At 44.6% G+C, this 21978-nt stretch overlaps 1 protein-coding gene across 2 annotated transcripts in view; it reads right to left on the minus strand.

Annotated features, from left to right (window-relative positions):
* Window positions 1–4131: 4131 nt before the first annotated feature.
* The window catches only part of LOC118097688 (histone-arginine methyltransferase CARM1), a 49771-nt gene continuing 31924 nt past the window's right edge, over window positions 4132–21978 (minus strand). For both annotated transcript variants that reach the window (XM_088658852.1, XM_088658851.1), the window contains exons 7-13: window positions 21395–21485; window positions 15236–15317; window positions 11903–11988; window positions 11393–11482; window positions 10268–10405; window positions 6790–6879; window positions 4132–5119 (exon numbers count right to left, since the gene is read on the minus strand). In XM_088658852.1, the coding sequence (XP_088514978.1) occupies window positions 5110–5119; window positions 6790–6879; window positions 10268–10405; window positions 11393–11482; window positions 11903–11988; window positions 15236–15317; window positions 21395–21485 (587 nt within the window). In that variant the 3' untranslated portion in view covers window positions 4132–5109. The remainder of the gene's footprint in view (window positions 5120–6789; window positions 6880–10267; window positions 10406–11392; window positions 11483–11902; window positions 11989–15235; window positions 15318–21394; window positions 21486–21978) is intronic.

The raw sequence follows: 21978 nt of genomic DNA on the forward strand, positions 1-21978 counted from the left end.
AATCCAAGGCAGACCTTTTAACATCACAGTAATCCAAGTTTATGCACCAACTACCGGTGCTGAAGAAAGTGAAATTGACCAATTCTATGAAGACCTACAACACCTTCTAGAAATGACACCAAAGAAGGATGTTCTTCTCATTACAGGGGACTGGAATGCTAAAGTAGGGAATCAAGAGATAAAAGGAACAACTGGCAAGTTTGGCCTTGGAGTTCAAAATGAAGCAGGGCAAAGGCTAATAGAGTTCTGTCAAGAGAACAAGCTGGTCATCACAAACACTCTCTTCCAACAACACAAGAGACGACTCTACACATGGATATCACCAAATGGACAGCATCGAAATCAGATTGATTATATTCTCTGCAGCCAAAGATGGAGAAGCTCTATACAGTCAGCAAAAACAAGACCTGGAGCTGACTGTAACTCAGATCATCAGCTTCTTATAGCAAAATTCCAGCTTAAACTGAAGAAAGTAGGAAAAACCACTGGGCCAGTAAGATACAATCTGAATCAAATCCCTTATGAATACACAGTGGAAGTGAGGAACAGGTTTAAGGATTTAGATTTGGTGGACAGAGTGCCTGAAGAACTATGGATGGAGGCTCGTAACATTATACAGGAGGCAGCAATGAAAACCATCCCAAGGAAAAGGAAATGCAAGAAAGCAAAATGGCTGTCCAACGAGGCCTTACAAATAGCGGAGGAGAGGAGGCAAGCAAAATGCAAGGGAGATAGGGAAAGATACAGGAAACTGAATGCAGATTTCCAAAAAACAGCAAGGAGAGACAAGAGGGTCTTCTTAAATGAGCAATGCAAAGAAATAGAGGAAAACAATAGAATGGGGAAAACCAGAGATCTGTTCAAGAAAATTGGAGATATGAAAGGAACATTTCGTACAAAGATTACCATAATCAAGGACAAAAGTGGTAAGGACCTAACAGAAGCAGAAGACATCAAGAAGAGGTGGCAAGAATACACAGAGGAATTATACCAGAAAGATATGGAGGTCTCGTACACCCCAGGTATTGTGGTTGCTGACCTTGAGCCAGACATCTTGGAGAGTGAAGTCAAATGGGCCTTAGAAAGCATTGCTAATAACAAGGCCAGTGGAAGTGATGATATTCCAGCTGAACTGTTTAAAATTTTAAAAGATGATGCTGTTAAGGTGCTACACCCAATATGCCAGCAAGTTTGGAAAACTCAGCAATGGCCAGAGGATTGGAGAAGATCAGTCTACATCCCAATTCCAAAGAAGGGCAGTGCCAAAGAATGCTGCAACTACCGCACAATTGCGCTCATTTCACACGCTAGCAAGGTTATGCTTAAAATTCTACAAGGCAGGCTTAGGCAGTATGTGGACCGAGAACTCCCAGAAGTGCAAGCTGGATTTCGAAAGGGCAGAGGAACCAGAGACCAAATAGCAAACATGCGCTGGATTATGGAGAAAGCTAGAGAGTTCCAGAAAAACGTCTACTTCTGCTTCATTGACTATGCCAAAGCCTTTGACTGTGTCGACCACAGCAAACTATGGCAAGTTCTTAAAGAAATGGGAGTGCCTGATCACCTCATCTGCCTCCTGAGAAATCTCTATGTGGGACAAGAAGCTACAGTTAGAACTGGATATGGAACAACTGATTGGTTCAAAATTGGGAAAGGAGTACGACAAGGTTGTATATTGTCTCCCTGCTTATTTAACTTATATGCAGAATTCATCATGCGAAAGGCTGGACTAGATGAATCCCAAGCCGGAATTAAGATTGCCGGAAGAAATATCAACAACCTCAGATATGCAGATGACACAACCTTGATGGCAGAAAGCGAGGAGGAATTAAAGAACCTTTTAATGAGGGTGAAAGAGGAGAGCGCAAAATATGGTCTGAAGCTCAACATCAAAAAAACCAAGATCATGGCCACTGGTCCCATCACCTCCTGGCAAATAGAAGGGGAAGAAATGGAGGCAGTGAGAGATTTTACTTTCTTGGGCTCCTTGATCACTGCAGATGGTGACAGCAGTCACGAAATTAAAAGACGCCTGCTTCTTGGGAGAAAAGCAATGACAAACCTAGACAGCATCTTAAAAAGCAGAGACATCACCTTGCCGACAAAGGTCCGTATAGTTAAAGCTATGGTTTTCCCAGTAGTGATGTATGGAAGTGAGAGCTGGACCATAAAGAAGGCTGATCGCCGAAGAATTGATGCTTTTGAATTATGGTGCTGGAGGAGACTCTTGAGAGTCCCATGGACTGCAAGAAGATCAAACCTATCCATTCTTAAGGAAATCAGCCCTGAGTGCTCCCTGGAAGGACAGATCGTGAAGCTGAGGCTCCAATACTTTGGCCACCTCATGAGAAGAGAAGAATCCTTGGAAAAGACCCTGATGTTGGGAAAGATTGAGGGCACTAGGAGAAGGGGACGACAGAGGACAAGATGGTTGGACAGTGTTCTCGAAGCTACGAACATGAGTTTGACCAAACTGCGGGAGGCAGTGGAAGACAGGAGTGCCTGGCGTGCTATGGTCCATGGGGTCACGAAGAGTCGGACACGACTAAACGACTAAACAACAACAACAAGACAAATTTATGGGCACCGCTAAGAGTTGTTATTAATGGTGATAACTGAATAAATTTACAGGTCCAGATGCAGTATACTCTGGACGCTAGTGGCTGGGAACCGGCTCTGAGCACTAGAGGGCCTAACTCTGATCTTCCCAGAGGCATCTGGCTGGCTACTCTTTACAAACAGGAGAGTGGACCGCATGGACCCTTAGCTAGCTCCAGAAAGGCTGCTCTTGTTTTTCTTTCTCGTGTGTACAAAGAGCGGCACATGGTTGGTTCCTACAGAAATGTTTGCCAGTAGCTCAGTCGGTTAGAGCGTGGGGCTGATAACGCCACGGTTGCAGCTTCGAACCCCATTATGGGAGAGCTGCATCTTCCTGCATTGCAGGGGGCTGGACTAGAAGATCCTCAGGGTCCCTTCCAACTCCACAATTCTATGATTCTATGAATGCTTCAACAATCCTAAAACTGGCACAACTGCCTATAATGCAGGGCCAGTGTGTCCTTGGAAAACTCAATGGTTTGCATTATTATCCAGGAACAGGGCAGTGGATCTGCGGACTCCAAGGCCTCTAATGATTGGCTAGGAGGATTCCAATCCATATTGAAAAATGTACATCTTGATCCAGCAAGGAGAATCTAATGGGTAGGAAGGTTTCTGCACGAGGATCAGGAATTTGACTCTCTCTTTCTCCCTGGAGTTCCCCACCTCCTGGTGCTGTGATTCAGTTCCAATCACAACCACACACAATGCTCACCAGGTCATCAGCCCTGCCAGCCAGCCAGGATGCTGTCCATCACCTCCCCAAAATAAACCCAACCCTCTCTTTCCTGCACAAAGGACCAGCCATTTCAGAACTAACAGCTGATCAGCAGACTAGATGCAAGCAGTCGAGTGCTACATGTCTTTCAGTGGCTGCTCAGAGAGGCTGCAGCCGAGGCCAAGAATTCAAGCTCCCCAGAGTTAAGGCAGGATCTGCTACAGACTCCCAGAACAGTCCTAGGCAGAGATTAGGGAGAGAGAACATGGGCTGTGGCCGACAGATGATGAATTATGGCTAGCTCTGGCAGCAATGAGCAACCTTCTCCCCACCTGCCACTGAAGAGCCAGTGGTGATTTTCATGCGCTCCAAATCTGGTAACACAAGGGGTGCAAATGTATTCACTTCTCGGCACGTTCAGCACTGTGTTTTCACTACAGGACAGCTGCTGGAAGCTGGCTGGATCACGTGGCACATAATTTAAAAGAGCAGGGAGACTGTTGAGCCTCACTGCTCAAAGCCAATTCTATGTTCCTCCTTTGTGTATAATTTCTTTTTTTCTTTTCTTTTCTTGTGCCCTGAGTGCTGCTGTAAATAACCGCTGGCAGGATCCCAGGGAATGGCAGTACAGAGTGCACAAGGGTCACAGTTAAACACCTGAGCCCAGAAGAGATATTTGTCATCCTGTTTCATGCGTGGAATTAAAACAAAAAAGAAGCCCAACTAAATCACTGCGGTGAGGAGGTGGGGCTGTCCTGTGTCTTGCCTTACACTTCCTACAATGACCCTGCACAGAAAGCAACACCACAACCTCATTGTATTTCGTATTTAAATTTTATTGGAAAGATTAAATGTACAATCGCAGCTGTGCTATCTACAGAAAGTAGGAACCATACAGAAGGATGGGCGGCAGAGTCGTCTGCTGTTGGCCTTCTTCTCCAAAGGGTTTGCCAAAAGAGGGTCACTGGCCGACGGACTCAAGACCGTTCAGGATTGCTTGAAAACAATGCAGGTTAGAGACGTTGGTTGGGTGGTGAGCCTAGCGCCATATTGCTCTGAGGCAGAAAAGGTTCATTATTGGCCAGCTGAAAATAAGCTCCAGATATTTAAATACCTCTTGCAAATACCGGTACTGAACCATTGAGTATGAGCTTGGTGTATTGTCCGCAGGATTCCCATACATCCTATGTATGTGTACAAACATGAGGTAGGCTTGGTTAAGAATATTCCTTAAGGGAGGGAAGGAGGCGGGGGGGCAAGGAGCATCAGCCTTAGGCAAACTGGAAAAAAAGGAATTCCCCCAGCCCATCAGATACCAATACTCTTTTGGTACCTTTGGAACAAAGGACACCGTCATTCAAAGATGTGAGCAGCATTCCCCTCCTGAAGGCCAAGAGGAGACCAGGAGGGATGCTTCAGATGCTGTCGGCTGCAACTCCCAGCAGCCCTGACTCCTTGCCAGGCAGGAGAGGGGGGTGCAAGTTGCAGCCCAGTTTCCATTGTTTTAAGTGGGGAGGATTTCCAAAGAAATGCAAGAAAACACTGTTGGGCGCAGGGAAAAATACTTCCAGGCAGCCATGTTTAAAGAATGGGGTGCCCAGCTTTGCAAAAAAAAGGGGTTCATGAAATAGCACAAACATATTTTTATACAATTTGCATAAAATATTTCCTTTTTATATGTACAGTTAGGTTTCACAGAAGAAGGAACCTGCTCGGTATTCTCTCTTTCAACTTCTTGTGGGCTACTTGGTTTGGTAATCCTGGTTTTTCTCCCAGCAGGTGCAGATTGCAATCTAAGCATATCTAGAAACAAAAGGTTTAAAGACTATGAGCTGTATGACATGCACAGTATTTTTTTTAAAGTTGTAAGTGTTGGATTTTTTGAATAGTCAAGTTACTTTAGAGCCGGTCTAATGTCAATACTGTCTGTTTAAGAGAAACAGGTGCCGGTGTTTCTGTTAATTGCTCACAGGCGTGGGCTCTGCTTCTTGTATATAAGGCTCTGCCAGAAAGCCTTCTGCATCTCTTAGTTAGATTCATCTCGTAGTAGATCACTCTCTCAGTTGTTCTCAGTTTAAGAGATTCCTTAGTTGAATCTTAGTATGAGATTTGCTTAGTTCTTAAGGAAATCAGCCCTGAGTGCTCCCTGGAAGGACGGATCGTGAAGCTGAGGCTCCAATACTTTGGCCACCTCATGAGAAGAGAAGAATCCTTGGAAAAGACCCTGATGTTGGGAAAGATTGAGGGCACTAGGAGAAGGGGACGACAGAGGACAAGATGGTTGGACAGTGTTCTCGAAGCTACGAACATGAGTTTGACCAAACTGCGGGAGGCAGTGCAAGACAGGAGTGCCTGGCGTGCCATGGTCCATGGGGTCACGAAGAGTCGGACACGACTAAACGACTAAACAACAACAATGCTAGTTTGCTGTTAATTCTTGGGTAATTTAATGGGAGTTTTGTGGGAGGTTTGGAATGTGGGAGAAAGCATTTATCTTTAGTTTAAAGTCTCTTTAGAGTCAGTTTGTTTTTCAGTTAAAGAAACCCAACTGTTTGTATTTTCATCTGCATACTTTTACAAGTGTGCAGCTAGTAAGGGGTTTCATATAAGGGAGATAATACCCTACGCTCTTGGTGGTGTTTTCTTAGCCAGGTCAACTTCTGCCTGTGTATACTCTGCGTGAAGCGTACTTTAAAGGGCCACTGTAAACTGGGATATATGATTTAGATTAAGCAAGTTTCAATACCCAGTTTTCTCCTATATTATTCTTATCATATATATATATTATATTCCAATAGTAAGAATACCGAATACTGTAGCTCTTCCTATGCATTTTTATTGTATTAATTTCTGTTGATGGAAAAGTGGCTGTTTTTTAAGTTGCAGAACACTGAGGCACAATGGAATGGTGGAGAATTATCCATCACTTATTTGACCATGTTCATAAATGCATCACACATTAAATATTTTATATTTCTATACAAAAGAGAACAGACCGGCATGTCCATGTCATCAATAGCCACTTAAAAGAACAGTAGTTCAGGCAATGTTTTTTGTTACTCCACCTCTGTGACTGGGCTGCCCCAGCTACTCTGGGCTGCTTCCAACATTTCTATGCAAAGATCTTTGCATACCATTTTGGCCTTATTTCAAACCCACTTCTTGCCTCAGAAGTGATCAAGAGCAAAAAACCAGCAAAACTCCCGTTTTAGCACTGCGCGTCTCAGAAGCCAAATAACAAATTGGGAGAGGGGGTATAGGAGATGCAGAGCACATAGGCTAGTTGTAGCATTCACGACAACAGATGGCAAAGGTTTGGCTAAGGACTGAACATTCACAAGTCATGGATTATCCAAAACCTCTGTGAAGAAACAGTATCAGATACTGGCTTACCAACGGTGAAATAAAGATTTCTTCAGCCCCATTTTGCAGTTTGGTAATGCTTACAAATCGTAGCCAAGAGCATTTCTTACCTAAAAAATGGATTCTTTAAATCAAGGACATTGCCTGACTTAAAGCCCGTTTCATCCACTACAGCAACAATTTGGATGTCGTAACTCTGCCTGTTGTATAAAAAAGAAATTCTGTTAAAAATCTAAAATCATGTCCATAACAAGTTTCAATGTTTCTGAATTAATGCTAATACTGTACTCTCTTTTGCTTGTGTTTTTTCATGCATAATGAGGTTTAAAAGCACTAACTTGTAAGTTGATCAACTGAACATAGGCGAATCAAAGCTTTACCCCACAAAAAAGTATTTAGAAGCGATGGCACTGAGCACTGCGAGGCTCCAACTACGGTAGTAGATTTCAGTCACATGCTAGCAAATGCAGGTCGCCCAATTAAAGCTGATTTGTACCTGCTTCCCCACAAATTGGACTTCCTCAGATAAGGAAAGGGACAAGGAAAAAACAACTGTGTGATGTCACATTGTTTAACCTCCCCATAAACAAATTAAGATGAGTGCCCAAAAAAGATTTGGTGTTTTTTTTTGGGGGGGGGGGACCACACAGTTTAGCAATGGGACCTTGCAATAAAGGTGTGTGGGGTTATTGTTGTTTTTTGTTGCCCTACAGCAATAACAACAACAACAACAACAACAACAGTGGGGTAGGGTGTGAAGTGGGGGGCTTCATCATCCTTGGTATTCAAACTGTAGCATTACAAGCATATTCAACAATGCTATCATCATTCATTTTACTACCTTTGAATAGATTCTAGGAGTTTTCTGGTAATTGGCTGTATCACTGTTCCTTTACAATGTGGCCTTAAGTAGCATTTAACTTACCATTCTGGAAAATAATAACTGGCACATGAATTTTTTAGTCCTGCCCCCATTTTTCTGGACCATCACACTGTTGGGCTCTGCGTTTTGACTCTCTCTCCCCCCCATGATTATGTTTTGGTCTTTCAAGAGTTGGAAACCAGGCCCTGCCTAGGAGCCTCAGACTGAGATGCTGCAAACGATAACCCTATCAAGGATCCGTGAAATTTTGTTTTCTTGTTTTCTGTTTTTTGTTTCGGATGAAACATAGGCCAAATGGCATGCTAGTTTTCCTCTTAATCTGCGGAGTCCATGCGCTCATTTCCTCTGGATCAGGTTTGCAGGCAGAGAGACAGTCAAGATGCCTGGCCTTTAATAAAGCCTTTGGCAACTGCATCTTATTGCCATAGAGACGGTGTTGTAAACAAGTGGGATTACAATAGCAGTTGTGGCATCCTGTGATGGAAAACGCTGCTGCTGCTGCTTCTCTCCACTCTGCAAGTAATGGATACACTTCACCTTTGAAGAGCAGGTATTGTAATAGGACCGATAGGACTTCTTTATGGGAAAGCTATTAACCAGAAAACTGAAAAGTCACATGTGGGGCACTTGCTGTCGATACAAATGAAGCATTTTGATTGCATTACTAGCGCCTCTGATTTGGGCACTCTGCTTCTGGAAAAGCTTGTGGAAATAAAAAGGCGAGGATGCTTTGCTTCTCATTGAAGACAAACATTTCTAAGAAGATGAGAGCGCCGTTTCATACTGTATTGTAAGTGGCCTGTGGTGCCCATTCTGGCCACAAAGGGGAGGGGAAATGGACTGAGATGCGCATACATGCAAACTAGCTATGTTGCATGTGCAAGGGTTGCCATGGCAAGAAGACCCAGCTGCATCCTACCTTTCTTAGTCGCAAGCTCCCCAAAGCCCCATGAAGAAGCAGGAGGAGACCTATCAGGGAGCAGCGCCTTAGCTCCATGTTCCGGCCTGTCTCTTTGGCCTTTCCAACTTGGCCAATTCCAGTTTTGTATTCTCGTTTGCTCCTTCTGGCTTGGCATTTTGCATTTGTCCTTGACCTGCTCTAGGCTTAACCCATGACCTTTTCTGGGTTCTGTGGGAAATTTCCTTCCATTTGGGGCATTGGACCTGCAAGGAGAAGCTGCTGGAGTCTACACATCACAATGCCATGGTGGGAAGGGTTGGGTTTTAGAAAGCCTTAGGAGGAACGGTTGAAGGATCTGAGCATGTTTAGCGTGGAAAAGAGGAGATATCTCAAGGGATGTGACATGGAAGAGGGAACAAGCTTGTTTTCTCCTGTTCTGGAAGGTCAGACACAAAGCAATGGCTTCAAGTTGAACAAGAAAGGACACTCAGACTCAACATCAAGAAGATCTTTCTAAGTAAGAGCTGTTTGGCAATGGAAGAGACTCCCTCGGGAGGTGGTGGACTCTCTTTCCTTGGAGGTTTTTAAGCAGAGGTTGGGTGGCCCTCAGTCCTGGATGCTTGAGCTGAGATTCCTTCATTGCAGGGGGGTTGGACTAGATGACCCTTGGGGCCCTTCCAACTCTGCAATTCTATGATTCTATCAAAAATGATTAAATTTGACTATTCAGTCTTAAACAAGACCCAGCAGGTGAATATGATTATGTGCAGTGCATTTCTGCAGGTAATTCAGCGACTGGGCAGACGATACCTTTTCTGCCACAGCCCAACTAGCCAAGCTTCTTCCTGGTGACTTTGCCATGTTGAAGGTGACAGGAAGTAACCAAAATTACCCCATGAGGAATCATTAAAGTGCCTGGAGACTGTGAAGAAGAGTTGGATGGAATATCGAAAGAACTCCTGACGCAAGGACTTTGGCTAGAGGACACTCACGCCTGAGAGTGAGGCATGCGGATTGCTCTAAGATTCCCCTGCCCTCTCTCTCTTTTAATCTGCATTTAACTCCAGCTTTTCATCTCATTTCTAGACAGTTAAATTTTGCCCCTGCGTGTTCTACTGCAGAGGAAGTACCACAGGAACTCAGAGAATCCTCTTTCCCAACATCCATCTCGTACACATGTTTAGGCTGGTGACCTGTAAACAGAGCAGTCTTAAAACAGGGATCAGAAACTGACCTCCCTGCTTTAATCCTGCTCTCAAGTACCAACAACAAATGCTAAAAGCCACCAAGGATTTATCATCGGCTGAAAAATAGGAGGTCACAGCATTTCATATATATTCACCTCTTTCCACAGCAAGACAGAGCCTGGCATTCTGCAGTCAAGGGCAGATGTGTGGGTTACTCTGAGGAGTGTTTATTACCTATTTAAAATCATTACACTGAAGCTGCTTCAAAGAAAAGGAAATGTTGCTCTTGCTCATTATATTCCCTACAACACAAATCAATATTGTTGTGCTAAATCTAGGGGCAAGTACATTGCTAATAGCAGCAAAACATCAGATTTCTGAAGGAAATTCACTTTGCACAGCTGATAAGACTGACCATTTTTTTAATGTTCTCTTTGTGATACTTGAACATACAAATGGATTGTCTGCACTGGGGTTTGAGATGCAAAGCATATTTTCTATTGCGGGTTCTGTTTGTTAACACAAATCTGCAGATGTTTCACCTAATTAATTTTTGGTAATCTTCTCCCACATAGCGTTTTGCCAGCAAAGCGGTTTGCCTGTGCTTTGCTACTTACCGTTTATTTGCCACGAACAGGACTTTCCCTGAAAGAGTTTCCCCTTCTTTGGCAAAGAGGGGAGTTTGGAGAAGGCAGCGGACTTGATACCAGTGAGTCAGAGGCTCCGTGGGGGCAGTCGAGAGCCAAACCGTCACCCTTGAAAGAAGAAATCCAGTAAAGACGCAAACATTTATTAATGCATTGAATATCTATCTGAAGATGCAAAACCAAAGTGAGAACACTAAGCACATAATGAAACAGAAACAGAAATAAACCAATCAGCCCTACCTCCCACAAGCACATTTAAAAGGTCATAGGTATTTTATTCATTTATTAAATTTGCATCAAGAAGGCAGACCTAGTATATCTGCAAAACAGCTTCAGAGAAGACCAAGACAAAGGTGCTCACATCCCAAATTCTTGGTCCATGAACATAGCAGCTTCTCTTCAGGGATGGAGAGATGCACTCAGAGAAGACTGTGGGAAAAACCCTTAAGGATCCAAGCCAATTTTATCCTCCCAGGCTTCTACAAACGTCAGCTGAATCTGGTTTTATTCAGCCCCTAGGATGTTCATGTGTTTTACTGCTTCTGCTGTTTTAATTTACCCCCCCCATTTTTGGCACATTGTTTCAATTATTTTAATTGGTGGCCACACTGAGAGCCTATGGCTGAAAGGCAGGATGTAACTTAAAATCCAAAAAGGCCAGTCTTATGCATTGCAGTTCTATTACCTGACTACATGATATGGGCAGGGTTGGAAAAACACCACCACCACCCCCCCCCCCCCGGCTGCTCATCTGTGTGTGAAGATGGAGATGGCCTTTTATTACTGGTTTGTTTCTGAGGTGCTATATATCACGTTCACACATCCAAGTGACAAAAACCCAACACACGAGTGGCTTTTTCATGCAGAGTCTGTTTTCTGCAGTTGGGCCCTCCTGCAAAAATAACACTGTGAGATCCCGCCATGCAGATCTGACTATCTCTAAAACCAAGATGTATAAAATGAACTTGTTCCTCCATGTGATGGGCAAGAGAAGAACTTGAACAAGGTTCCAAATTTGGCCAAATTAAAAGGGCCATTTCCCTCTAAAGTGAAGTTCCAAGGTAACTTTGGGGAGCGAGGAAGAAGAATACGTACAGCGAGCCGACAAATGCCACATCAAACCAGAAGGCCAAACCATGGATTAGCCCAGACTGCATCATTTGGAAAACAAAGGGGATTTCCACTCTGCAGAAGAAGAAATCCAGGATTGAAATTACAAATATCACCAGTCACTTAGACACCGGTCCGCTAAGCACAATACATTTACCAGAAATAAAGCAGAATGGATTTTTATCCAAGATAATTTATTACAACAAAATCTACCTATGTACTCAATTATTATACCTTGTATTCCCATTTTATTTACTGGTATTATCTTGGCCGATGTCATTACTTTTAAAACAGCAAAAACTTCACGCCAAGGTATATTTTACCCTAAAGACTGTGCTTAGTCGACTGCAGTATTTCACAAGGCAAAAACACCACTAAGGATTAGAGGCTTAAAATACCCTGAATGGGATGCTGCAAAGTCCCTCGCTTGCTCGTCAATGGAGAAGAGTAGAAAGAATTTGACATGGAAAGGCAGGATTCTTTCCAGACACTTACCTATGCAAATCTTCCTCTTCTGCGTCTGTAAAATTGACCGTGTATTTCACTGTCCGGGCCATTAAAATTCTTATGTCAAATGTATCCTGAGGGTTGAAGAGAAGAAAAAGAGAGAATCAGACCTCTGCTCTCATCTAGTGCTCAAACACCTCCCACAATAATACGGTATACCTTCTCTTGGTCCCATTGATATGCTATTTTAGTTGTTCCTATCTCTGTTAAAAGAAATATGCGCCGCACACACATTGCTTGTATCTGGAACCCTGAGGGATTTATATATTGAGGGGCATTTCTGACCTTCATACCACCCCCAGTTAATGCTTGTGTAAAGCCAGTGCTTTTTTTCTGGGGGGAACACAGGGGTACGCGTATCCCTACACATTTTGTGAATCTTGGTACTTTTGTCCATTTTCTCTATTTTTCTCGATTTGAACTATAAAATGGTGATTTTCTTGAGTCAAAATGAGAGTACCCCTAAACATTTTTAAAGAAAAAAAGCACTGAGTAAAGCAGTCCCGGCTCCAACAGGGAGAGCCAACACGGTGCCCTCCAGCTGTTGTTGGGGCACCCACCACCCCTGACTCCTGGTCCTGCTAACTGGGGCTGATGGGAGTGGAGTCCGGCACCACACTGGCTGCCCAGTTAAAGCTGGGAAGCCGTGAATTTCAGTTTCCTTCCTTGCACTTACAACCAACCCACAAAACCTGCTCACGGTCAATGGAATAATATTTGGCTCAGAACAACTCCAAACAGACTTTTACATTTCCGTTTGCTCAGATGCTCTCAGAAAAAAATGACTTTGCTGCGATCAAAAGAATGACCAGCTCATTAATGAATTACAAGGTATCCCCCATTCGCTGATGTTGACCTTAAGGGAAAGCAAAGCAAAAACAAACCCATGTGACCTACAGCTCTGTTCTACATAGAATCATAGAATCATAGAATCGTAGAGTTGGAAGAGACCACAAGGGCCATCCAGTCCAACCCCCTGCCAAGCAGGAAACACCATCAAAGCATTCTTGACATATGCCTGTCAAGCCTCTGCTTAAAGACCTCCAAAGGAGGAGACTCCACCACACTCCTTGGTAGCAAATTCCACTGCCGAACAGCTCTTACTGTCAGGAAGTTCTTCCTAATGTTTAGGTGGAATCTTCTTTCTTGTAGTTTGAATCCATTGCTCCGTGTCCGCTTCTCTGGAGCAGCAGAAAACAACCTTTCTCCCTCCTCTATATGACATCCTTTCATATATTTGAACATGGCTATCATATCACCCCTTAACCTTCTCTTCTCCAGGCTAAACATACCCAGCTCCCTAAGCCGTTCCTCATAAGGCATCGTTTCCAGGCCTTTGACCATTTTGGTTGCCCTCTTCTGGACATGTTCCTTCTTGAACTGTGGTGCCCAGAACTGGACACAGTACTCCAGGTGAGGTCTGACCAGAGCAGAATACAGTGGTACTATTACTTCCCTTGATCTAGACGCTATACTCCTATTGATGCAGCCCAGAATTGCATTGGCTTTTTTAGCTGCTGCATCACACTGCTGACTCATGTCAAGTTTGTGGTCCACCAAGACTCCTAGATCCTTTTCACATGTACTGCTCTCAAGCCAGGTGTCACCCATCCTGTATTTGTCACCCATGGATGCCACCTCTGTTCTAGAACACTATTGTTACTGCTTTTGTTGTTATTATTATTAGCTACCAGAGACTGGCTGAATGAGGAAGAGTGGGGTCTGCCTCCCACCCACCCAAGAGCCCCCCCAGGGAGGACACAGAAGAAGACTTAGAGCCCGGGTTGTGGTGGTGGAACACTGGGGAACAGCCTGGGGAAGAGAGGAGCTGGGAAGTGCTAGAAGTCGGGGGTCTGAGTGATCAAGGGGTGTCAGGAGAGGGAGATCCTTCCAGGACAGGGCGAGAGGTTGAGAGTCACAGGGTGAGTGAGCACAGACTCGGCAGAGAGGAGTCAGAGGTTGCCCTGCTATCCTGCAACAGGACAGTCCCAGTCCGGCTGGCTCTCCTCCCAGCCTGACACTCCAGTCGAGGAGAGTCCTGCTTAGCAACCAGCAAGACAAGCCCAGAGGAGGAGCTCACCCTGTAACACAGCCTTTGTATGCTGGGGAGGGATCTGGAGTAAGATAGACTGGAAGGGGAAGGGGGGGCAGTGGTCCATTTCAGCCATATCTCAAGCTGAACGAGTTGAGCCTGAGTAACTCTGCTGCTGCGCTGTTATTTTCTGTTAAGAAAAAGCTAATTGCCTTCTGTGCCTCACCGTCTTTCCTGCCCTGTGGTCAACCTGGGCTTGCTTGACAGCTCCTCGACTCTTGAAAGACCTGCATTGGCTCCCAGTACATTTCCGAGCACCATTCAAGGTGTTGGTGCTGACCTTGAAAGCCCTAATCTGTCTCGCCCCAGTAGACCTGAAGGAGCGTCTCCACCCCCATCGTTCAGCCCGGACACTGGGGTCTAGCTCCGAGGGCCTTCTGGCGGTTCTCTCCCTGCAAGAAGCGAAGTTACAGGGAACTAGGCAGAGGGCCTTCTCGGTGGTGGCACCTGCCTTGTGGAACACCCTCCCATCAGATGTCAAAGAAATAAACTATCTGACGTTTAGAAGATATCTGAAGGCAGCCCTGTTTGGGAAGTTTTTAATGACTGATGTTTAATGTATTTTTAATCTCCTGTTGGGATGCGGGTTGCGCTGTGGGTTAAACCACAGAGCCTAGGGCTTGCTGATCATAAGGTCGGCGGTTCGCGACGGGGTGAGCTCCCGTTGCTCAGTCCCAGCTCCTGCCAACCTAGCAGCTGTAGATAAATAGGTACTGCTAAACTGGTAAACGGTGTTTCCATGTGCTGCTCTGGTTTGCCAGAAGCAGCTTTGTCATGCTGGCCACATGACCTAGAAGCTGTACGCCGGCTCCCTCCACCAAGGACGCAAGATGAGCGCGCAACCCCAGAGTCGGTCACGACTGGACCTACTGGTCAGGGGTCCCTTTACCTTTACCAATCTCCTGTTGGAAGCCACCCAGAGTGGCTGGGGAAACCCAGCCAGATGGGCAGGGTATAAATTATTGTTGTAAAATAAAATACAACATTACAACAGTTTAAAACAACTTACAATTACAGAAATAAGGTGGGTCCTACAAATATACACCCCTAGTGTCCAAAGCCAGGGCGAGGAGGTGTCCCTTCCACATTCACCAGATGCTACAACTCCACGGGGAGGCAGTTCTGCAACTTAGGGACCTGGCCTCCAGACCCTGAGCTCCTGAAGGTGGAGGAACACGGTGTGGGAGGAAGGCAAAGTAAAAAGAGAGAGAAAATAAAGAATGACTTACTACAATAGGTTGCCTAAAGTATTCATCTACAGCTGCATTGCGGAGACTGGACAGATTGACTCCATAAAAACACTGCTGGTACCTAGAAGAAAGAATGCAGTTGTAAAGAAAAGAAAATTGTACAAAGAAATCTCTCTAAGCTGCGTGTAACAGCCACAGATCCATGCACATTCTTCAAACCACCTATGAAGCCTGATCAAAGCATATTTTTGAGATGCAAAGATACTGTCTTTCCATTCAGCTAACCTCTTCAAAGAGCATGCAGCTTGTGGGTTATTCATTGTGTGTTGGATTAATGAGCTCAGCAAACAACGGTGAGATATCGCTGCTTAATTCTCCCAGGGAAGAGCCCTCCCTTGGTGCCTCTTTCAAATTTTAATGTACTGGAAGTCTTTGAAAAAGCAGCACCCCACATGAGGGGAGCACACACAGCGGAAGAAACCTAACAGACCATAGAACTCCCCACCATTGTCGCTATCGTATACGGTAACTATTTCCCAAGGCCCTGAGAGGGACCAGTTTTTGAGGCCCAACTAACTTCAAACAGGAATTGACGATTGAGAGGAAGAACTTGACATTTGTATGCATTCCTCATTCTTAAGCAACACAACTTTTCTCAAGCACAAGTGTCGTCAAGATGTAAACCTCGTGTTTCGAAGCAAACTCTGATTTAAAGAAGAGGCTGGGAGCTCAGAAATTGGAGCCCTGACTGAAAGGCTGTCGAGCAACGGAAGGTGGGTTAAGCCAGGGGTCTTGGAAGGTGACGCAGTGGGCCCTTGCCCCTCTTGGCTGACAAAATTCAGCAGAGAGGAGATGGCTGTCTCAGCGAAGGAGGTGGCCAATGCCCTTTTACAAGAGGGGGAGCTTCCTACCTGTGTGAAGGGGGTAGTGATAAGACCGCTCCTTAAGAAACCCTCCCTATACAGAATTCTGAAAACCTATGCAACTACCAACCATTGCCAACTTCCCTTTTGGGGCAAGGTTCCTGTCTGCTGGTTGCTGATCAACTGCATACAAAGCGACCCAGAGAAGGGACCTTTTCTGTGGTGGCTCCCGGTTTGTGGAATGCTCTCGCCAGAGAGGCTCGCCTGGCACTATCTTTGCATGTCTTTAGGTGCCACGAGAAATATTCCTCCTTTTGGCCATTAAACAGTCTGTGACATTTTAAATGTGGAAGGATTGTTATTGTGGCATTTTCTGTGATTGTTCTGTTGTTGTTGTTGTTGTTGTTGTTGTTGTTGTTGTGCCATGTAAATTATGTTTTTAATGTTGTACACCGCCCTGGGATCCTTGGATAAAGGGCAGAATATAAATTGAATAATAATAATAGTAATAATAATAATAATAATAGCTACTGATGTACAGTACATCACACAGCTAAGAAGGATTTAAAGGGAGCTGGTTGTGCTATAAGAATACAAAATACAAAAGGGGAAAAACACAGCCTAAGCCTGCTTTGGAGAACCTGCCATTCTTGCCCTTGTGATGTGTTGGCAGAGAGAGAGATGCTGCGTGAAAGACAGCAAAATCACACTGTAGCATCATCCTGCAGTGCTGGCAAACCCTTGGTCCCTGGTCCCTGATGGACTTTCAGGGGCAAAGGCCAAGGCCAAAGATTCCCCACTCCTGCTGGTCTCGGCCACTTTTCCACAGTCAAATCAAGCAGCAAACATACTTCAATACGTAAGTCCAACGCAGGCCAGACATCCAAGCAGGCAGTGCATGAAGGATGGCCATGCTTTTCCCAAGACAGAAATTATACCCAGAAAGGAAAGGAAAGGAGCTCTTAGAAGACATCTCAGGCGACATTCTTGCCTTAAAAACAGAACTGGCCACTCGTGGTATTGAAAAGCTGCTGCCGTGGACATTTACAGTCACTCCTCAGTGCAAAAGAGCAGAATATCCAGAGGCGGCAAATGACAAGAGTCCTCACTGCACAGCCCTTTGACTTCTGGAGAAATATTTAACTCAAATCTGATGGACTCTGATCTCTATTGTCTTCAATGGATAAGAAATTCTAACATACTTGGGATTTGAAAAACAAAACAAAAACCCCATTGGGGTAAACAAATGTTGCTGTGGAGATCACCAGCAGTGCAAATTCACTTTCTGAAAGATTTAGCGAAAGTTTGTACAACATATAGCTCTGTCCCAAAGCTGGCAAAATGGAGCGGTATGGCTAAAATCAGGTGAAACTCAATACACTCCATATAATCTTAGAATCATAGAACCATAGAGTTGGAAGGGACCCCAACAGTCATCTAGTCCAAGCCCTTGCAATGCAGGCATCTCAACTCAAGCATCCAGGACAGATGGCCATCCAAACCTCAGAATTAATAGCTAAGGAGGTTTCAGCAGCCTTTATTTACATCAGGCCATTCTCCTTTGTCACGTTCATTTGGTTCGGGGAGAAAATTTGCAAAAAACCCACAATTTTCCTGCAAACCCACATTTTCTACATTTCAGTTTGGTACCCCTCCTGCAAATTGTCCAAATCTCGTTCTGACGTCGTAACTAGACATGTAGATAGTATCATGGCTTTCATTGGCTTTCTGAAAACTAATGGAGTAAGGGCTTTCTTTACTTATAAAATACATGTCTCATTACTGACTGGCAGCTACAAATGCCTAATACAGTGGACCCACGGGTTACGTTACCTTTGGGTAACGTAATCTTTGGGTTGCAAATGCGGCAACCCTGGAAGTGGGTTTGCCGCTCGCGCATGCGCAGAAGTGCTCTGTGGTGCTGCACGCGTGCGCAGGAGCAGTCCTCAGGTTACGAAATTTTTGGGATACGGCCAGGCCTCCGGAACAGATCCCGTTCGTAACCGGAGATACCACTGTACTGTACATCAATGTAAATTCCTTTCCTCAAGGGCAGGAGTAAGAAGATTTTGCCCCTGCCAGTATAAATGTTAAGAACATACTCAAAAAGCAGGCAAAACCAATGGTGAAGTCTCTCTCATTTTCTTACAAAATCTTTCCTTGTTTAAAAAACCCCCTGTGAAATCCAAGTCTCACATTTTCTCCAGCTGAAGACCCAAAGGCCACAAGACGGCACAATGCCTTGATACTTCCAGAGAGGTTTCTAATCTGCCAAAGCTTACAATGAAACTGTTGTGCTTCTCCCTCAGACTGCTCATTAGGATTACGAAGCATGAACTATCCCTATGTAACAAATATCTGAGTTGTTTCTTTGGCTTGCGGGGACACAGAAACGGTGCACACACAAAACGACAAAATGATGGACTGGCACCGTTCCATTTCAGCTTATCTCTGTTATTACAGGAACTGGAAATAGAAAGAATGATGAAGATGGAGAAAAACAGCTCATAGGGAAGACAAGATTTGCAAACCCACCAGTGCAGAAAACAAGCTTGGAGTATAAATAAGTCTAAGTTGGGTGTATGAAGTTGCAGCCAACAGATGCAGCTTCAACTCCACAAAGGACATACCCTCCAGCACACGCACCCCCAAACTGCGGCCCTCCAGATGTTTTGGCCTACAACTCCCATGATCCCTAGCTAATAGGACCAGTGGTCGGGGAAGATGGGAATTGTAGTCCAAAACATCTGGAGGGCCGAAGTTTGGGGATGCCTGCTCCAGCAGTTTGTGTCCTCTTCTGCCAGTGGACACTGCAATTGGCACCCAAGGCCGGTGCAAGCTCTGAGTGCCCATGGCTTCCTCCTCCCACAATGAAGCCCTGCATGCCTGCACTACTGTGGGATGACCCCCAAAGATAAGCAACATGCACACAGCAGGCGTCATCTACGGAGCTTGCCTGCGCATGTCATACGTCTGGTTTAGTGAATGAGCAACCAAGAGAGAGCCCAGGACGGAATCTGCCGCTTGGATGCACCCAGAAGCAAAGGTCAGTTGGAATGAACATAAAATGCAACCCCCAAATCCAAATTGAAGCAGCACTTTAGAGGTCAACCCAAATGCCACAAAATGGTGTGAAAGATTTCAAGTTCTCCATAAATCTCCATCAGGCTACATGTTATAAAACACACACACACGGGGCAAGAAGAGAGGGGAAGGAAGGACGATGGGCAAGCCATCAGAGTCTGCGGAGAGGAGGTAACAGACCTTCAAAATGAGGCTCCTTTAGATGCTACAGGATGCAGGCGAGAAGCTGCTGCATCAAGGCTTCTTGGGAAGGAGAAACATGTCTTTGACCACCTGCATTTCTTTTCTCCTCTTCTTCCCCCCTTGGTTCTTTTTCTTTTTTGTGACATTTTGTTGGCCCAACAGATACTGTCATAATATGGGATTTGGATTTTTTCCTATGGACCAGCATGACTAGCTTTCCTTTTTGCATAAAATATAACATTCCAGTTCAATGTATTAGTTAAGAATGAAGGCTTCAAAGCAGGAATGACAAATGCTCGTCTCCATGTAGGATAGCCATAGGGTCTGCCAGATGTTGTTCTGCCAGCCATTGGCCAAGCTGGCTGGGGCTGGCAGGTGGGGTGGTCCAACAATATCTGGAGGGCCAGAGGTTCCTCACCACACAAGCAGGATTTCGAAACCCCGTGGATTAGCATTTCATAAATCACAATCTCTCTTCTGATGGAGCAATCTCAAAGCTGAACAATTCAACTAGATCCTCAGTTAGAAATGGAAGAAAAAAATCTGCATGATCTAATAAGAAATAAATCAGTGGTTTAATTCATTTTACAGCAGCTTTTGGTTCCATCTGCATTAGCCTGTTGTGTTTTCCATCACAAGGAAAAGTGCAAGAAATGGGAAATTGCAAAGCAGAAAGTGGGCAACCAATGTTTACAGAGGTCACAGAGGATATTCCTACTGCATTGGAACTAGATTTCACGAGCGATATGAAGCTCTCGCCGCTGTGCATCTTCCCCACAGCCCTCCTTGTAATGTCTGATTTAAAACAACATTTAGATGATGCCATTGCATAGCATGTTGCCTCAAACTCCTGCCTCCCCACCCCAATATTACATACGGTAATAGGTTGGGAAAGAGAAGCAATGTACAGTGCGATGGCACACAGAGTTAAATGAGATCTTATGGTATGGGAAAGGGGAGGAAAGATTTGGTCAACTCTCAGATCATGTTGTGATTGTTACCCTGACTTAATTCTCAGGTCTCCCCTAATCCAAACCCAAAAGGCAGGGCCACGGAAGAGAGAAGTGTCATCATGAGAACGTGAGCAAGGCACACTTAGTTCTGGGACAACATAAGCGATGTGGCCACATCCACCCAGTCCTCAATTTGAGCCAGGATACAACCCCAAGATCTTCTGATCCCAGCCCCTGAGCCCTTTTCAATCTCAGGAATCAGCGTTGCTGCATGTGACCGAACCCTTTAGATGAGGACATGCAAGTAACATGAAGCCCTAAGGCAGGGATCCCCGGCTGATCCTGGTAGATCGCAGGATCCTTATTGTATCCGAAAAGTTATGGGGGAAAAGCTTAAAAACTCTGTGCAATCCTCCCCCCAAAAAGCTCCACAACTCTGGGCAATCCACCCACCCCAGACCCGCTCCTCCTCCCTCCAATGACAATGGGAAGATCACTGAAAGTTTTTTTAATACTGGGAGTAGATCGCAGTCTCTTGGGAGTTGGACATGCATGCCTGCCCTAAGGCATCCTGGACACCACAGGATGGCAGCTCTAACCACAACACTGCCTTGGCCAATTTTGAGGTTCTTTTTTCCTAGATGGCAGCATCCTTGCCCATCGACGGCTGCATCATACTGATGCAATACAGGACAAAGAGTTCTCTCATCACATCTCTCTCTCTGCTACCGTGTCTTCTGTTGTAGACTATAGTCAGCTTATTTGGAGAGATAATCTCATTGCATGAAGCCGTTCGCTTTCCTAGACAGGTCCTGCCTCTGCCTCGTAATGAAAAAGCCATCAAGTGAGGAGCCACTACACGGCAAATGCTACAAAGTGCCAAGCCACCACATGAGAGCAGTCATCAATGCACAAACAACATGGCCACACGAATCAGCTGTAAGCGCCACAGTTGCAGATCAACAAAACAGAAATGGGTTAGGAAATGAGGAAATTGATTTTGACAGATACAATTCACCACTGCATTCTGATTCCAAGAAGCAGTTTCATTTTGAGACCTCTGTTATGCTGCAGAGCATTTTATTTTTTTTTGAAAAAAGTGAAATAATCATTACCAAAAATTGGCTCTGGAGTAGTGTTCCATGTAGAGCTGTTCATCGGAAAAAGGAGCCAAATGAATGTCACTAAATGTTGGAAACATCATTCCTAGTGAACAAAAGATAATATACAGTAGCAAAGTTCAAATCTTCTGTGTAGCCCTACTTAAACATTTGTTGGAAACATCCAATAAACATCATCAGCTCTCCATCTCAAACAGTTTATCTCTTTATAATTCCAGAATGGATAATAATTTATGCTCTAATCCTTGATCACATTTCTGTAAGCCCACTGGCAACAATCAAGAACTTAAGACGCCAAGTCAAGTATGCTGCCATGAGTGATAAAACCTTGCCATTTTAAACTCACTTATGATTAGGTATTTAAAAATTTTCTTCCTTAAAATCAAAGGCAATGTTATATCCCCATTCATTCATCTTCTACAGCTGGAGGAAAAGGATAATATTTCTGAAAACTATCTACAGACTCAACATATAATTGTTAATACATTGCCACTAAACAAACCATCAACAGTTTCAGATATTCACTAAACATACCGGTACTTCAAGGCTGACAATATAAAGGAACTAGTAATGATGCT

Source organism: Zootoca vivipara, chromosome 15 (genome assembly GCF_965207765.1).
Source record: "Zootoca vivipara chromosome 15, rZooViv2.hap1.1, whole genome shotgun sequence".
In the NCBI taxonomy this organism is placed as follows: Eukaryota; Metazoa; Chordata; class Lepidosauria; order Squamata; family Lacertidae; genus Zootoca; species Zootoca vivipara.